This window comes from Oncorhynchus gorbuscha, linkage group LG10 (assembly GCF_021184085.1).
Source record: "Oncorhynchus gorbuscha isolate QuinsamMale2020 ecotype Even-year linkage group LG10, OgorEven_v1.0, whole genome shotgun sequence".
Classification (NCBI taxonomy): domain Eukaryota; kingdom Metazoa; phylum Chordata; class Actinopteri; order Salmoniformes; family Salmonidae; genus Oncorhynchus; species Oncorhynchus gorbuscha.
Window position 1 is genome coordinate 55,606,894 of NC_060182.1, and position 18,953 is coordinate 55,625,846.

The 18,953-nt window shown below is 42.8% G+C and overlaps 2 protein-coding genes across 5 annotated transcripts in view; one reads left to right on the forward strand and one right to left on the reverse strand.

Annotated features, from left to right (window-relative positions):
- The window catches only part of fancm (FA complementation group M), a 72,224-nt gene that overhangs the window by 43,820 nt on the left and 9,451 nt on the right, over positions 1-18,953 (reverse strand). For all 4 annotated transcript variants that reach the window (XM_046366409.1, XM_046366411.1, XM_046366412.1 and 1 more), the window contains exon 5: positions 192-323. In XM_046366409.1, the coding sequence (XP_046222365.1) occupies positions 192-323 (132 nt within the window). The remainder of the gene's footprint in view (positions 1-191; positions 324-18,953) is intronic.
- On the forward strand, positions 6,524-18,778 carry LOC124046254 (heme-binding protein 1-like). The gene is made up of 5 exons (XM_046366414.1): positions 6,524-7,124; positions 15,325-15,419; positions 16,842-16,983; positions 17,094-17,277; positions 17,820-18,778. Exons 1-5 carry the CDS (start codon positions 6,878-6,880, stop codon positions 17,989-17,991), a joined length of 840 nt encoding a protein of 279 aa, XP_046222370.1. The 5' UTR covers positions 6,524-6,877; the 3' UTR covers positions 17,992-18,778.

The following is an 18,953-nucleotide window of genomic DNA, read 5'->3' on the forward strand; positions in this document are numbered from 1 at the left end:
CAAGGATTGCCTTTCTCTCTCTGTGTGTGTGTGTGTATGTGTATATGTGTATGTGTATGTGTGTGTGTGTGTGTGTGTGTGTGTGTGTGTGTGTGTGTGTGTGTGTGTGTGTGTGTGTGTGTGTGTGTGTGTGTGTGTGTGTGTGTGTGTGTGTGTGTGTGTGTGTGTATGCATCCGTGTGTATACCGCACCGTGACGTGGGGCGGAGGGTTCTTGCGGAACTGTTCCCGGGCCAGGATGAGCTGGTACTTGGTGAGGGAGCGCAAGTCGCGGTGAGACATCGCCCTGTTCTGGATCAGACGGCCCGTGAACCGTTCCAGTACCTGGAACAACAATGGGCGACACAGACAGGATAAGTTGAGCGCCTATTTCAACAAACGCAATACAAAACCGAAGAAGGCTCTGCAATTATCTGTTCCCTATTTCAGAGCGAGGCAGATTTTTTATTTTTGTGGCCACAATATTCATATCCTTTAATCTTCCCAGCAGGAGATTGAAGTCTCCAACAGGAAGCCCTGGAACCAGTGGGACTGCAATTATTCAGAATAAGGTAAGTCAATTATAGGCTGGTATAGAAGAAAAATAAGAAAAGAATGCTTTGTATGGAGTCCTCGATTCACATAAGTCGCTACTCACATTATTTACAGAACCGATAATTCCAGTGATCTTTTACATCGCAAAAGCATATTAGATAGATACCAATCGAAGATATTTTGGTCACACACACAAGACAAACACATTAGGGAGGATTTCCCCCAATCAAGGTGAGGATTTCAATTGATTGGACATAGTAGTCATAGACGGTTTTCTCTGCTACCGCACGGCAAGCGCTACAGGAGCGCCACGTCTAGGTACAAGAGGCTTCTAAACAGCTTCTACCCCCAAGCCATAAGACTCCTGAACATCTAATCAAATGGTTACCCAGAGTATTTGCATTCCCCCCTGCCTCTTCTACACTGCTACTCTCTGTTATTATCTATGCATAGTCACTTTATTAACTTTACCTAATTGTACATATTACCTCAACTAACCGGTGCCCCCGCACATTGACTCTGTACCGGTACCCCCTGTATATAGCCTCGCTATTGTTATTTTACTGCTGCTCTTTAATTATTTGTTACTTTTATTACTGACTTTTTTTTGTTTGAATTTTCTTAAAACTGCATTGTTGGTTAAGGGCTTGTAAGTAAGCATTTCACTAAGGTAAATTAAAACTGTAAATTTGGCGCATGTGACAAATACAATTTGATTTGGCATGGGTCCCCAGATCCTCAAAAGGTTCTACAGGTGCACCATCGAGTGCATCCTGACTGGTTGCATCACTGCCTGGTATGGCAACTGCAGAGGGTAGTGCGTACAGCCCAGTATATCACTGGCGCCAAGCTTCCTGCCATCCAGGAACTATATACTAGGTGGTGTCAGAGGAAGGCCCAAAAAATGTCTAAGACTACAGTCACCCAAGTCGTAGACTGTTCTCTCTGCTACCACACACAAGATTGTGTTCAAGTCCGGGCTTTGGCTGGGCCACTCAAGGATATTCAGAGACTTGTCCTGAAGCCACTCCTGCATTGTCTTGGCTGTGTGCTTAGGGTCATTGTCCAGTTGGAAGGTGAACCTTCATTCCAGTCAGAGGTCCTGAGCGCTCTGGAGCAGGTTTTCATCAAGGATCTCTGCACTTTGCTCCGTTCAACTTTCCCTTGATCCCGACTAGTCTCCCAGTCCCTGCTGCTGAAAAACATTCTACCCATCTCCACTGAGGAACCCTGTCAGAGTGACCATCTGGTTCTTCCCGTCAGTTTGGTAAGTTTGGCCGGGCAGCAAGCTCTTGGAAGAGTCTTCGTGGTTCCATCAAATGCTGCAGAAATGTTTTGGTACCCTTCCACAGATTTGTGCCTACACAATCCTGTCTCGGAGATCTACGGACAATTCCTTCAACCTCATGGCTTGGTTGGACATGATTTTCCAAATCATATCCAATCATTTGAATTTGCCACAGGTGGACTCCAATCAAATTGTAGAAATACCTCAGGGCCTCCCGGGTGGCGCAGTAGTCTAGGGCACTGCATCGCAGCGCTAGCTGTGCCATCAGAGACTCTGGGTTCGCGACCGGGCTCTGTCGCAGCCGGCCGCGACTTGGGAGGTCCGTGGGGCGACGCACAATTGGCCTAGCGTCGTCCGCGTTGGAGAGGGTTTGGCCGAGAGGGATATCCTTGTCTCATCGTGCACCAGTGACTCCTGTGGCGGGCCGGGCGCAGTGCACGCTAACCAAGGTCGCCAGGTGCACGGTGTTTCCTCCGACACATTGGTGCGGCTGGCTTCTGGGTTAGATGCACGCTGTGTTAAGAAGCAGTGCGTCTTGGTTGGGTTGTGTTTCGGAGGACGTGTCAGGAAAATAACCTCACACTCAACGTCAACAAAACAAAGGAGATGATTGTGGACTTCAGGAAACAGCAGAGGGAGCACCCCCCTATCCAAATCAATGGGACAGTAGTGGAGAAGGTGGAAAGTTTTAAGTTCCTCGGCGTACACATCACGGACAACCTGAAATGGTCCACCCACACAGACAGTGTGGTGAAGAAGGCGTAACGGCACCTCTTCAACCTCAGGAGGCTGAAGAAATTTGTCTTGTCACCAAAAACACTCAAACTCTTACAGTTGCACAATCGAGAGCATCCTGTCAGGCTGTTTCACAATCTTGTTCGGCAACTGCTCCGCCCACAACCGTAATGCTTTCCAGAGGGTAGCATCACCGGGGCAATCTACCTGCCCTCCAGGACACCTACACCACCCGATGTCACAGGAAGCCCAAAAAGATCATCAAGGACAACAACCACCTGAGCCACTGCCTGTTCACCCACTATCATCCAGAAAGCGAGCTCAGTACAGATGCATCAATGCTGGGACCGAGAGACTGAAAAACAGCTTCTATCTCAAGGCCATCAGACTGTTAAACAGCCATGACTAACATTGAGTGGCTGCTGCCAACATACTGACTCAAATCTCTAGCCACTTTAATAATTAAAAATTGGATGTAATAAATGTATCACTAGTCACTTTATACAATGCCACTTTATATAATGTTTACATACCCTACATTACTCATCTCATATGCATATACTGTACTCTATACAACCTACTGACGTTCGGCCATTGCTCATCCATATATTTATATGTACATATCCTTATTCATTACTTTACACTTGTGTGCAAAGGGTACTTGTTAGATATTACTGCATGGTCAGAACTAGAAGCACAAGCATTTTGCTACACTCGCATTAACATCTGCTAACCATGTGTATGTGACCAATAAAATTTGATGTCTGTTGACAATATAATGGCATAATGATCCACAGTGGGTGAAGGTCAGAGCCACATCTCTTTATTTGACTCTGGCAAAGGTGTTTTATAGTGCTGCAGCCATAGAAATCCATGAGTTTAATTGCCAGGGTTAGAGGCCCATTAAGCCCCTTCTACAGATTCTATTTCTCTGACTGCATCCACGTCGCCCAAAAATTAAGGTACAAGATGGCGCCAATAGACATGGTCGCCCTGTTTATGGCTCCTGAGCAACTTTGTTACAAGCATATCGCTACACCCGCAACAACATCTGCTAAACATGTGTATGCGATCAATACATTTTAAATGATTTGAACAATAAAAGATCCCCTGAATCAAAACCTGCTTTGTGCAGTTGTGTCTGTCACTTGTGTGTACTTAACCAGAGTGTACGTTTATGTTTAGTGCGCGATGACAGACCAAACATTCAGGGTTTTTTTTTTCTTCTCTTCTGGGTTTTCTCCCAAACATTCTGTGTTAATTTGCCACCAGCATCATCTCATCTGCCAGAATTTCACACAGCAGATGTCAGGACTCATGGTTGGAGCAGGGCAACAAACACAGCAGACAGACTGTGCATGTTTCCATGCTCATACTACTGCATGCCCAGTACATTACTTATTTCTAAGTATACTGAACAAAAATAAACGCAACATGTAAAGTGTTGGTATCATGTTTCATGAGCTGAAATAAAAGATCCCAGAAATTTCCATACGCATAAAAAGCGTACTTCTCACAAATTTTGGCTGCAAATTTATTTACATCCCTGTTATTGAGCATTTCTCCTGTGCCAAGATAATCCATACATCCAGGTGTTGCATATCAAGAATCTGATTAAACAGAATGATAATTATACAGGTGCACCTTGTGCTGGGGACAATAAAAAGGCCACTTTAAAATGCGCAGCTTTGTCTCACAAAACAATGTCACAGATGACTCAAGTTGAGGGAGCGTGCAATTGGCAGCTGATGAAACTGAGTTTACACAACTGAAGAATTTCTTCAAACTGTCAGAAACTGTCTCAGGGAAGCTCATTTGCATGCTCGTTGTCCTCACCAGGGTCTTGACCTGTAGCGTCGCTAGCTGATGTCAACGTTGTGAACAGAGTAACCCATGGTAGTGTTGGGGTAATGGTACGGACAGGCATAACCTACAGACAACGAACACAATTGCATTTTATCGATGGCAATTTGAATGCACAGAGATACCGTGACAAAATCCTGAAGCCCATTGTCGTGCCATTCATCTGCAGCCATCGCCACGCTTCAGCATATAATGCACAGCCCCATGTCACAAGGATCTGTACACAATTCCTGGAAGCTGAAAATATCCCAGTTCTTCCATGGGCTGCATTCTCCCCAGACACGTCACCCATTGAGCACGTTTGGGATGCTCTGGATCGACGTGTATGACAGCATGTTCCAGTTCCCGCCAATATCCAGCAACTTCGCACAGCCATTGAAGAGGAATGGGAAAACATTCCACAGGTCACAATCAACAGCATGATCAACTCTATGCGAAGGAGATGTGTGTCACGCTGCATGAGGCAAATGGTGGTCACATCAGATACTGATTGGGTATCTGATCCATGCCACCTTTTTTTTTTTAAAGGTATCTGTGATCAACAGATGCATATCTGTATTCCCAGTCAAGCAAAATCCAAAAATTAGGGCCTAATGAATTTATTTAAAATGGACCGACTTCCTTATATGGAACTGTAACTCAGTAAAATCTCTGAAATGGTTGCATGTTGCGTTTATATTTTCGTTCAGTGTAGTATGCTAGTGACCGTCCGTTGACCTAAAGAAAGGTCATAGGTAAAGCAAGTGAATTAAAAGGTGAAGCAACAGGGCAAGGTGCACATTTTGGTTTGCCCTAGCACTACACAGCTGATTCAAATAACCAACTCATCCTCAAGCTTTGATTATTTGAATCAGCTGTGTAGTGCTTCAACCAAAACGTGGATCATTTTGTATTTATTCTCATTATAACCCATATATTATCATTATAGTCTAAGGACCAGCTTTCCCATGAGCTCCGTTTCAGACACCCACCAGTTGGCAGACAGCACTCATGAGCTGCAGGAACGGGAGGATGGTGAGTACTGCAACCCACAACACTGACAGCTCGTGTTCATATACAGTGGCATTATGAAGCCATTCAAATTCAGTGGAAGGAAAGAGAAGATAAGCGGAGTGGGCGGGGAACCGTTGAGTGAAGCGAGCATGGGCCTGGGAGCTGAACAGGGACTAAAGTTGGGGAAAGTGGAATTTTATGCAAATCTTCCGCGATATCGCGGCGTGAGTGACCAATCGAAGCTCGCCATAACTTTCAGCCCCTACTGGATTTGCTGACAATGACTGTTGATACCAAGCTCTACCTAGGTTGCTTGCTAGCACCCCCTTGAAGGCGAAGCTAGCATGGCTAGCCGAGTGCCACTAGTACAGTCTATCTTGGCCGTGAGGCTTACAGAGCAAACTCGGTGAAGGAGCTCTCTCCTCATTGGCTGAGCGAGTGTAGAGTTAGGTGAGGTGGGAGACAATAGTGGCCTTCTTTGTAGCTATTAATTTATAGGCCAATACACTGCTGCATGTCTACAATGGATGCCGATGCACAGGATCTGTGTCATGGCCCAAGTTAGATGAGATAATTATCACCGCAAGTGAAAGTGGTCAATAGGTCAACAGGCTAAACTTGACTATAAATAAACGTGTTTTTGGGGATTGCAGCCCTACTTTAGGGCCAAGTTACCCCAGATGACCACTGACTGACCAGCTGGTTTTGAGTGTGCCCCATGCATCACATTACATAGCAGAAGATTATATAAAATGTCCTCATGTCAGCATATTCTCTATCACTCTTTAATAACCATGTCCCTTCCCATCTCCCAATGGACTCAATATAATTAATTCATGTTATGCATTTCTGGCCAAGGATGTGCGAGAGAAACAATTCTCCCAGTTACTGAAATCAAACACCATCCCACTGATTTATGTGCAAAACAAGATTTGTACCTAATTTACTGTCTACCCGATAAAATAAAAAAAATAGCAATTGTTAATGACAAAGGGGACGCTGAACATCTGAATTCAGGAAAAGATGTTCAGGTGAATGAACTTCAGCATTTATCAAGTCTTGCAGTAGGAGTGGCCAGGTGTCATGTGGTGTTTGTTCCACTATCTATAAACGTCAAGATACGTTCACCAGCCTATGGAAAGCAGCGCAAGGTATATGACAGGCAAGGTATTTGTCTTGGAGTCTTCGACGATTAATAACTAACTTCAGTAGAATACGTTTGAAATGGTTTCTGTAAATAGAATAAAGGTTGCGCAGCTGTGTAAATAAAACGAGCGCGTCAAGACTAAGAGTAAAAATGGCCCTGAAGTTTTCCTAAATCGGATTTAACCCGGATCAGAATTTCCCGCTTCGGATTGTGACTGGAACGCGCTCGGATTTACCACCAAAAGCTGTTTGTCTTTAGATCAAACAGTACACATTTGCTTTGAAAAACGTTTAATTTTTTTTCTCCCAAGAGTGGAGAATGCATCCTGGCAATTGTCGAATGAATGGAGGTGGTGTACTCGATGGTATCGGTGGTGGAGACGAATCCGTATTTGGGACGATCACGCTAGAGGATCTGGAATCTTTTTCGGAAGACCAGCTGTCAGATTCGGGCAATGGAAGTCTGGAAGAGGAGAGTGAGACGATGGAGGACGAAGGGCAGCAAGACCGATTGCTGCGCTACTGGCAGGACGCTGCTCGAGGACACCAAGTCGATGTGCCTCGAGGTAAAGCATTTGGGATTTAGAGCACACACTGTGCAGTTCGAATTTAGAAAGTAGTGGATTTTGTATGGGCAATTATGTTGTGGCAATGCTATATGGACAGTATAAACAAAACGGTTGACACCGTTTATTGTGACAACAATTGTGCAGTTGGCTACTTTAGTTTTTATTCTCGTTTCATCGATTGACCTAGTTCTGCGTGAGAGATCTGCCGCGAACTCGAACTATTCCTGTAGTCGACGTCATCAGCGTGCCAGACATCATCATTAACACACAAAACAAATGAACGCGACTTTTTTTCCCCACACAAATAGACATACAGTGATCATCATTAACATCTTAAACCATTGTCGACGTTGTTTAAACTCTCCGTCGATGTTGACGGCTGTCAAAACAGTGCATTGTGGGTAATGTGCTGTGTCCCAGCCAAGAAACTCGACACATTGTATCAGGGCTCAAGACAATGTATAGATTCACAAAAACGGTACTATTGTCACTAGGCTAGTTAAGGAACACTGAAATGTATTAAACATGTATAATGCACTAGAGCTACATGAAATCCTAGGCTGTGAATAATGCTAATGTCATGTGTGAAGGTGAGGGGCTAGCCTAGTAAAATGAGTGCTTGTAGCAGCAACATGACAGATTTCACTTAAAGCCCCTGATCCTTTTGCCCCTCATGGTCAGTAGAGGTGCTTTTAAAATGATTTAACAAACCCTGATCCAACAGATTACCACTCTGCAAGCCATTTTGGCAGGCATCTGCATGCGGGCTCACTGTTCATATCTCTTCAACACATTATGCCAATGACATTTTAAGAAATGAATCTGTTAAATAGTTTTCCTAACAAATCTTGAAGATGGGAAAATGGTCCGGTGACAAGTCAGTGGAAAAACGAAATGGAAAAAGTTACATTTCAATAAAACTGTATTCATCCCTGAGGGACAATCATTTCTGTGCATACACGGAGAGGGAAATAGGGCTGATCAGGGGTCAGTGAATGTTCAGGTCAAACCGCCCCCCATTCAAGATTTACCGTTAGGTTGTAATGTTATCAGTGGGGAGTGTTTGTTTTCGCGGGGATGACAGGCATGGATAGTTTTGATAAAAGAAAATTCCACTTAAAAATAACATTTACAGAGCCTCTGCAGTACCTCTGCTGACTCCTGTTTGAATACCCCTGCTGTAAAAAAAAAATAAATGCTGAATTGAATGTGGTACTTAGTCCTAACTGAAAGTATTAACAATTGAAATGTTTAACATACTCTTTCAGCAAAGAACAAAATATTGAAATCAATGTTTCAGGCCCTGAAAATGGCATCACTTTTTCAGAACATACCTCTAAGAAAAATTATAGCCAGAGTACAGTAATAGCTGAAAAATGTGCCAAATTTGGCCTGTGGATGGTTTTACCCCCCAAGTTGAGCCAATTTTAAAAAAAATATTATTGTTGGACATAAACAATGTTGTCCTGAATTTAACACCCCTGTAAGGTTAACATGAGGCAACAACACTGAGTGACCCAATTTCCCCTGTCTGCATGTACAGTAAAACAAAGGATAGGCCTCCTATTGCACAAACAAGGCAGATGGCTGGCTGTACTGCGACCCCGATTTGTATCCAGAACTGCTTATATTTCTGGAAGGAAACGGAGCAAAATTGTGCCTGACCTACTAGGTCATCTGGAATGCAGACTGGGTTTGCAGCAGGCAGTCAGCAGCAAAATGACAGAGGGCTGAAAGGGTACACCCAGACTGGGCTGTCTATGCTGCTGTCCCCAGAGCAAAGTCAAAACCTCTGAGCCTAAATATTACTACTGCTGTTCAGTCTACATTCTAGGTATCCCCTCCACTACAGTCCAGTAGGGCAGTATGTATATTCAGTAGGGAACATGCCAGAGTCGAGCCAAAACCTCTGAGCATGACTAGTGTCACTGTTTTATCTCGATTCTAGCAATTCAATCCTGCAGTCTGGGGTTGTGTTCAGTAGGGCACACTACTAAAACATTATTGGACATATCCACAGCCCCTCTGTGTTTTTGAGTTTCTTTTTCTCAAATGTATTGCCTAATGAACACAACTAGGACTGCGCGATATCAAATGAATTAGATTAATTATAATGTATGTTTTGGTGCTATATTCCAAAAGCCTATATTGTAAGAATAAAGTTTTGTTTAAAGTTTTTTATGAGCGTTTATGTCCACTTGTCTTTTTGGTCATCTTTTTTGAGTCTTCAGTGCAATAGCTTGTAGGCTGTGTACCTTCTAATTCTCTCTCACACACACACACACACCAAGCCACTTATAGCGAAACAGATGAGATCACTTTTTCCTCTCTGACAAGCGGATGGAACTCGCTATTTGCATTTGAGGTTTGGTCCAACAGAAAATCTGTCACATGGAAACAAACACATTGAGACATTTTACTGTAATAAAGAATTCAACCATTTAACACCCTTTTTATGTTTCAACTCCTCAAATTGCGAGTGGAACAGACACTACTAAAAACTAGTATGAATGAACATAGATTCTGGAACATATATGCTTGGTTTGTCTCGTGCGGTTCCGCTAGCAGCATTTTAGCCGAAGACTGTTATTCTAGCTGTCTAGTCTGTTTTCTAGATGATCGATAAGCATAGAACACAATTATATAAAGCAATTGGCAACTCTCATTTGGAGAAAGGTAGGCCACTTGATTTCACATCTGAAGAAAGAGGACAAGCATGTTTTTTAAACAATTGGAGACAGAAGGATGTGTTCATGACAATGCAACTGTTCTACCTTTGTTAGCAAATAGATCCAAGTTGGCTAAAGTTGAAGTATAAACGATTAGCTGGCTACTCACTGGCACGTGTGTTTGATACCTGTGTCTATTTTCTAATGCCTGCTACAATAAGTTAGTCATCATTATTGAATGTGCATTATGCATGGTTCTAGGTAAATTTGTAATGCATTTTTCATAGGCTTCTATTTAGCCTTCAACTATAAAACCCACTCATTTAATTATTCTATGTATAATTTCACAAGCTCTGAATTCATTAGAGAGTATTGCTGACTGTCAAATGCAGTGTATTTGACCCTTTTTTAAATTGTACAAGAAAGCTTATTTAGAGTAACACTACATGCCAAAGTATTGAACATCTCATTCCAAAATCATGGGCATTAATATGGAGTTGGTCCCCCTCTTTGCTGCTATAACAGCCTCCACTCTTCTGGGAATGCTTTCCACTAGATGTTGGAACATTGCTGCAGGGACTTGCTTACATTCAACCACAAGCGCATTAGTGAGGTCGGGCACTGATGTAGGGCGATTAGGCCTGGTTCGCAGTCGGCGTTCCAATTTATCCCGAAGGTGTTTGATGGGGTTGAGGTCAGGGCTCTGTGCAGGCCAGTCAAGTTCTTCCACACTAATCTCAACAAACCATTTTCTGTATGGATCTTGCTTGGTGCATGGGGGCATTGTTATGCTGAAACAGGAAAGGGCTTTCCCCCAAACTGTTGCCACAAAGTTGGAAGCACAGAATCTAGAATGTCATTGTATGCTGTAGGGTTAAGATTTCCCTTCACTGGAACTAAAGTGCCTAGCCTGAGCCATGAAAAACAGCCCCAGACCATTAATCCTCTGCCACCAAACTTTACAGTTGGCCTATGCATTGGGGCAGGTAGCGTACTCCTGGCATCCGCCAAACCCAGATTTGTCCGTCGTACTGCCAGATGGTGAAGCGTGATACAACGCGTTTCCACTGCTCCAGAGTCCAATGGCGGCAAGCTTTACACCACTCCAGCCGACACTTGGTATTGCGCATGGTGATCTTAGGCGTGTGGTGCGGCTGCTCGGCCATGGTAACCCATTTTATGAAGCTCCCGACTAACAGTTCTTGTGCTGACGTTACTTCCAGAGGCAGTTAGGAACTCGGTAGTGAGTGTTGCAACCCACCACTTCAGCACTCTGTGGTCTCAATCTGTGAGCTTGTGTGGCCTACCACTTCGCGGCTGAGCCATTGTTACTCCTACACATTTCCACTTCACAATAACAGCACTTAGAGTTGACCGGGGCAGCTCTATCAGAGCAGAAATTTGATGAACTGACTTGATGGAAAGGTGGCATCCTATGACGGTGCCATGTTGTTCTTCAGTAAGTCCATTCTACTGCCAATGTGTGTCTATGGAGATTGCATGGCATTGTGCTCAATTTTATACAACTGTCAGCTGTGGCTAAAATAGCCAAATCCAGTCATTTGAAGGGGTGTCTACATAATTTTGTATATATCGTGAATCGCACATAAGTAAAAATACAAAAAGATATGATTATTAGGCCATATCGCCCAGCCCTAAACACAACCCAGGTTGAAGTAGGCTAGTGTCAAAGCCACAGGTTAGAAATGAATGCCCTTTTGTTTGGATGTGTAAGCTGCTGAACACTGAGCTATGGTATGCTGCTTATGGAGTTCCAGTTAGGCTGGGACTCCTGCCTGTTCCCTCTCTCCTCTGACTAATTAACTGCAGACTTAGCATGGAGCTGCCGTTGAGGCATTAAAAGGCTTAACAGATGAGCTATAGTCTAACCTGCTCTGGTTAAGGGAAAGCTTGGGCTATTCAATCCTGTCCTGAAATACTGTGGGTTACAATGTTGTACAGTAAACCTCTGCCCACTCCCCCACTCGCTCTTGGGCTTTGAATGGTGCTCAATGGTGTTTTAGTCAATTTATTAAGATCTTCCCGTCTGTGTCCATTGTAATACCACCATAGTAAAACACTGACAGACTACACTTTGGTTTGCGCAACACTCGATTGAAGGAGTTTCTGAACTGTACATAGAAATGTCAATAAACATATTTCCACTAATAAAGATTAGGCTATACTGTACTATAGCCTAGCACTCATGTGAACAATACCCCTTTATACACTAGAGGTCATCTGTAATTGAGAGTTCTTTCACACTATTGGGCTGCAGACAGTTAGGCTTATGGTTACAAATTAAGGGAGAAGTTGAAACAGAGCTCACTTGTGGATTATTACACTATTACACTAGCTCTGTTAGTTCACCATGTATTCATTCAGATCTCATTTTAGAATTACTGTTCTCTACTCTGACACTTGTTTAAACCATATGATGGAATTACCAAATTTTCAAAAATTGCAATAAGGTCCCCCCTCAATAGCAATTAGATATCTGATACGACTCGTGCAGCCGTACAGTATTTAGTCAAATACAGTATATAGGGCCCAGCCCTATTCTTTCGTTATTGGGCACCGGGCATGATTGTAATCCAGCCCTCTAGTAAATTGTGACGAGCTCACAAAACTCTGTTTTGGATGGGACTGGCTTTATGACCAACATTATCCTATTTACACTTTGTAGCCAATTTTGACACTAGAATTAATGTTTCTGACTCATGTCTGCAGGTAGCCTAGCAGTTAAGAGTGTTGGGCCGGTTCAAATTCCCGAGCCGACTAGGTGAAAATTCTGTCTGTGCCCTTGAGCAAGGCACTTAACCCTAATTGCTCCTGTATGTCAGCAGTTTGCCTAGTGGTTAGAGCGTTGGCCCAGTAACCGAAATGTTGCTAGATCGAAACCCTGAGGTGACAAGGTAAAAGAAATCTGTCGTTCTGCCCCTGAACAAGGAAGTTAACCCACTGTTCTTAGGCCGTCACTGTAAATAAGAATTTGTTCTGACTTGCCTAGTTAAATAAAAAAATAAGTCACTCTGGATAAGAGCATCTGCTAAATAACAAATAAAAGATGCCCCTTATGCTGTTTTTAAACCAGAGAAGTTGGTTCTAAGGGGCACGCTTTACAGATGATGACGTCAGCCCCAAAAAAGCAAAATAACTCAATGCATGCACACTTCTATTGAATATGCATTCACCTGTATTGAGAATAGGCCTAAGATACATCTTGATTTACCCAGTTTATCAGATTTATAGGCTTGGGTGGTATAATACACACACAATATACTTTTATTTATTTATAGCTACTTTGAGTAAATACCTGCAGTAAACTTATGCAATACGTTAGATAAGCCTAAAGAATATTGCATTCTTCATTTCACCGGTCACATTAGGACGTTTACCTGTAGTCCCCAGTCAGTGGTATTTGTTTTCAAGCACACATTGAAACACAACGGCGCCTTGCGTGTCACTCACTTTTTTTGTGCAGCATGCGCCAGGTGACGTAGTTCAGATCGAATTAAATGATTGCCAGCTAGATATCTTAAACTAATTTACCTGCCTAAAATGTTCTAAATGCCCTGCAGTTGTGCATTTGGTTTGCTAATTTAGTAGCTAATTAGCTATCGTGCTAAGTGGTGAGCTTCTTCCCAAATCAAGCTTTGTTTGGTAACAGTAGAGAAACCCCTCCTGAATCAAGAGCCTTGATGTCTAATTGTTTTGTGCATGCAGCAAACTGAGTAGCATTTTTGTTGTTACTTGTATATTTTATGAGCTGGGATGTCTGTCCTGCAAATACATTAGGTCAGAACTGTAAAAAAAGTTTCCAATGCACTCGTTAGCATTCTATTGGATTTTACATGTATTTGTTAGCCTCTGAAATCCGAAGGTTAGCAATGCTATCGGGTATGAAATTAGTGCCCTTTGTGTTCAGTGCCGGTATTACAAAACATCCCGGGATGGCACAAGGTCGGTATGAAGGTATGACAATCTGGATACTGCCCAAGCCTACTACATTTATATTTACATTTAAGTCATTTAGCAGACGCTCTTATCCAGAGCGACTTACAAATTGGTGCATTCACCTTATGACATCCAGTGGAACAGTCACTTTACAATAGTGCATCTAAATCTTAAAGGGGGGGTGAGAGGGATTACTTATCCTATCCTACTGTACACTGAACACTATAGGCCAGCGGTACCAAACTATTTTGACCCATGACCCCAATTTGATATCTGAAAATTCTCACGACCCCAACCATGTGAAATGTAATTAATGTAATTAACAATCAATGTTTACTTTTTGATTTGGGGTAATGGCCATCAATTGAAAAAAACAGTATTTCTGATTGTCTTAACTCAACGTCACATAATTTTAAATGTGGGGCTATGGTAGTCAATTGGAAATTAGTCTGGCGTTACATCTAACATGGATCGATATTTGATTTTAATGCAGGCGAGCACACTGAATCCAGCTTCACACAGATATGAGCTGGCGAAGGGTACCATGAGTTTTATGGTGCTTTCAAGACAACTGGGAATACAAAGTCAAATCATGACGTCACTGATCTTCAGGTCGGAAAGTCGCAGCTCTAAAATGAGGACAGAGTTTTCCCACAGCTAGTTTATTTTCTCCCGAGTTCCCAGTTGTCTTGAACACTCATTAGTTTCCCATTAGTTTTGACCGCTGCATTAAAGCACAGAGGGAGGCGGCAGGTATTCCCTTTGAATCAAACACAAACTCCTATGTGACCAGTGAATGCGTTATCAGCAGCATTCAGCCACTTGACAGTTCGATTTCACTTACCGGCATGTCAACAGAGCCATGATGCTCTGTTGAGCTTTGGAGGCGAGCAGTCATTACTCATGTGGGAAACTTACTGACGCCGTTTTCTGTAATAAACATGCACAGCCGAGGGAAGGGAGGCATTGTTCGCTAGTGTGGGGATTCAGAGCATAGCAGGCCTAGCCGTTCACCGTGGGAATGATTCAAGTGATCTAATTTTATCTTTCAAATTTGAATAATTTATTAGATTAAGGTTAACCACACAAGATTGTCTCTCAAAATCATGTATATTTTTTCCCCTTCAGGATTTTGGAAATTCTCCCGCGACTCCATTTTTATATCGGACGTCCCCTAGTTTGGGAATGGCGACTATAGTCTATAGACTGCAATAGGAAACCAATAATTATTGTACTACTACTAGCTACAGTCATGCCATAGGGGTCTATATTTCAGCACCTTTGCCTCAGCTAGTTTGACCTCTATTATGCAGGTTGGCAGACAACAATGTTTTTCTGAATCTATGGAGCCCAAGTCAGGATCGGAAATGTAAGAAAATGGGGTGTTTTGTTAGTAGCACTACATACAGCATTGTCATCAAGCATACAGCTTAACTCCACATTTGTTGTACTTGAAGGTAGGGTTGCAAAATTCCCCACTCTTACCCAAAAACATGAAGGTCCTGGACTATGATGACCCTACTAGAGGCAACTCGATAAAAATGAACCAAGTCTGTTTTTATCTCAAACAGACATGGCCGAGCCCATCCAGCAGATCACCAGCAACAACAATGGACAACACGACCGGGAGCGTGTGCCCTTCACCCTCATCACTCATAAGGAGAAGGCAAGTCTATCATCTGACAAATTCACCAACAAACAATTTCTACTCTGCCAGCCCAGCAATAAGACTCATTGTAAAATGTGTGGTCCTGTTTGGCTGCAGGGATCACACATACTAAAAATGTATGTTACACTAAGTCTGCTAATTTTATAAACGTTTTATTGGATAATTCACACTAAATTCTAGGCAATTGTCACACGCTTTGCAGAAAACAGATGTACACTAACAGTGAAATGCTTACTTACAGGTACATTTCCAACAATGAAGAGTTAAAGAGAAAATCCAAAATAGTGACACAGAGGAATACAACAAACGTGTAAAAAAATAACATGGCTATAGATAAAGAGCAGAAAATAAGTTACATACAGGGAGTACTAGTACCAAGTGGATGTGCAGGGATACAAGCTAATTGAGGTAGCTATGTAAAAGTTTGGACACCTTATTCAAGGGTTTTGATTCATTGTTTTACTATTTTACACATTGTAGAATACTAGTAAAGACAAACTATGAAATAACAAATGGAATCATGTAGTAACAAAGTGTTAAACAAATAAAAATATATTTTGATATTCTTCAAAGTAGCCATCCTTTGCCATTGACAGCTTTGCACACTCTTTTCCAACAGTCTTGAAGGAGTACCCACATATGCTGAGCACTTGTTGGCTGCTTTTCCTTCACTCTGCGGTTCAACTCATCCAAATTGGGTTGAGGCCGGGTCATCTGTGGAGGCCGGGTCACCTGATCCCTCTTGGTCAAATATCCCTTACACAGCCTTGAGGTGTGTTTTTGGTTATTGTCCTGTTGAATTTTTTTTAGTCCAACTAAGCCCAAAACAGATTGGGTTGCTGCGGTAGCCATGCTGGTTAAGTGTGCCTTGAACTCTAAATAAATCACAGACAGTACCACCAGCAAAGCACACCCACACCACCTCTTCCAAGATTCACGGTGTCCTCAGTTGCAACACTTACTACCAAGTTCCAATCTGCCTCTGGAAGCAATATCAGCACAATAACTGTTCGTCGGGAAATCCATGAAATGGGTCTCCATGGCTGAGCACACAAGCCTAAGATGCAATGCCAAGTTTCGGCTGGAGTGGTGTAAAGCTCGCCGCCATTACTCAGTACTTTGATGAAGCACCTTTTGCAGCGATTACAGCCTCAAGTCTTCTTGGCACACCTGTATTTGGAGAGTTTCTCCCATTATTCTCTGCAGATCCTCTCAAACTCTGTCAGATTGGATGGGGAGCACCACTGCACAGCTATTTTCATGTCTCAAACGATGTTCGATCAGGTTCAAGTCAGTCTCTGGCTGGGCCACTCGATGAGTTATTAGCAATTGTGGGCGGGTGAACAAACCGCTGACCCACACATCAATAATAGTGAACCAGCCAAATGCATGAGCCTGAGCCTTTGTCTGTCTATACAGTGTGGGGACGTGCTTTATGAGAAACGCCACTATGAGAAGGCCCACTGGGCGTGCATCACGGTTCACGAGGACACCTACGAGCAGAGTATCTGTTACGGTTTCATGAAGCTCATGAGATACATCTGCCAGCAGAACTCCTCAGGTGAGTCCAAAGCAGCCTTTACAGTAGTCATCGAGTCTTTATTCTTCAAACGTCATCCTTGTTTAGCCAAATCTACTGCAGACTCTTAGTTGTTCATGTCCTGTCCTTAGTTACCTATCTGGGTATGACCATCCCTATCCTGACGGTGATCCGCACGGACGAGAACCACTCTGTCTTATCCAGTGACGTCACTGTGGCCTACTACCTGCCCACAGAATACCAAGCCCAGCCACCCCAGCCTTCTGACACTGAAATAAGCATTGAGGAATGGCCTGCCACTACTGTATACACAAGGTTGGCGATTATGTTGTACTGTCTGATACATTTTATGACAATACAATATGGAAGTAGTTTCGTTAATATTAATTTGTAATCATTACTGGAGCCACTTTGTCAGTTTGAGGCATGAACAAGTTCAGTTTCTGGCAAACTGTTTCGGCCTGCAGTTAGCCAAGAAGTTAGCTTACTGGGAATCTCGGAACCAAATCGCATGTACGTAACTAGCTTGCTACTCTATTGGACGCAAACATTTGTTAAGTCAGTCGCGAGAGACTAACTAGCTAAAGTTACTGACATTATTTCAGTCAATCAGCCACCACTCCAACACTTTTTGTAGACATCATACAGTTGCTTCATGCTTCCAAATATGACAGTGGCTCCAGTCGTGTTTCCATTTAGCCCATTGTGACATTCACTTTCATGGCATATTGTATTGGACAACCTCATTGGAATTTATACAGCAGAATGGGTAGTGAGGTTAAAATGCCTTAAAACGCACATCTCCATTACTTGAATCAAATCTCATTAAATTCCTATGTGCCCCTTTCTCGCTCCAGGGCCTTCGCTGGTGCTACGAACGAGGTGACCATCATCAACGAGATCCGCACCATGGCGGAAGTGCTCGACTCCCCCGCCATATGCGTGAATGGCTCATTCATTGTCGCCGGCTACACAAACCCCGCAGCGGTACACCGACAGAATGAGATTTGGTTCCTGGAGCAGCCTTGAGGGCCAGCCTGACCTTGACCCGTCCTCCTGAACTTGACCCACCCAATACTTCGTCCTTATCTGACCCTACCGATTCACCCCTAATGGAAACCCCTTCCTATTTTAGAAAGAGAAGAGACTTTGGGACTTTGCTGAAAAAGGTCCTTATTACCAGTTCTGAGCAAGGCTGCATCATTTGGGTCCATTAATCCTCTAGAGTCTAAACCTGGAAGGGGGTGGGGTTCTACTAAGCTGACATATGGAATTGTTTTAAGACGGTCATACAAAGGATCACTTAGATATTCGATTTTAGGACCCAAAAATATAAAATTATTTGCTGAAACATTGAATTTGGCCTTACTGCTATTAGCCCATAAACACATTGAATTACAGATTCATACAGGGAAAAACATAATAATAATAATAATAATAAATGCCATTTAGCGGACGCTTTTATCCAAAGCGACTTACAGTCATGTGTGCATACATTCTACGTATGGGTGGTCCCGGGAATCGAACCCACTACCCTGGCGTTACAAGCGCCATGCTCTACCAACTGAGCTACAGAAGGACCACATCTACTGGAAGTTTGTTTTGAAGTGTTTTATATCTGAGAGATGAGATCTGGAAACTAGAGGTCAACCGATTATGATTTTTCAACGCCGATCCCGATTTTTGGAGAACAAAAAAAATGATTAATCCGACGATTTTTAAATGTATTTGTAATAATGACAATTACAACAATACTGAATGAACACGTATTTTAACTTAATATAATACATCAAAATCAATTTAGCCTCAAATAAATAATGAAACATGTTCAATTTGGTTTAAATAATGCAAAAACAAAGTGTTGGAGAAGTAAAAATTCAGTCTGTGCCATGTAAGAAAGCTAACGTTTGAGTTCCTTGCTCAGAACATATGAAAGCTGGTGGTTCCTTTTAACGAGTCTTCAATATTCCCAGGTAAGAAGTTTTAGGTTG

Bases quoted from the DNA above. Each gene is read 5' to 3' on its own strand.
- LOC124046254 (XM_046366414.1), top strand. From the start codon at position 6,878: ATGCATCCTGGCAATTGTCGAATGAATGGAGGTGGTGTACTCGATGGT. The intron at 7,125-15,324 runs GTAAAGCATTTG...TATCTCAAACAG, and splicing joins CCAAGTCGATGTGCCTCGAG to ACATGGCCGAGCCCATCCAG. The intron at 17,278-17,819 runs GTTGGCGATTAT...TTCTCGCTCCAG, and splicing joins GCCACTACTGTATACACAAG to GGCCTTCGCTGGTGCTACGA.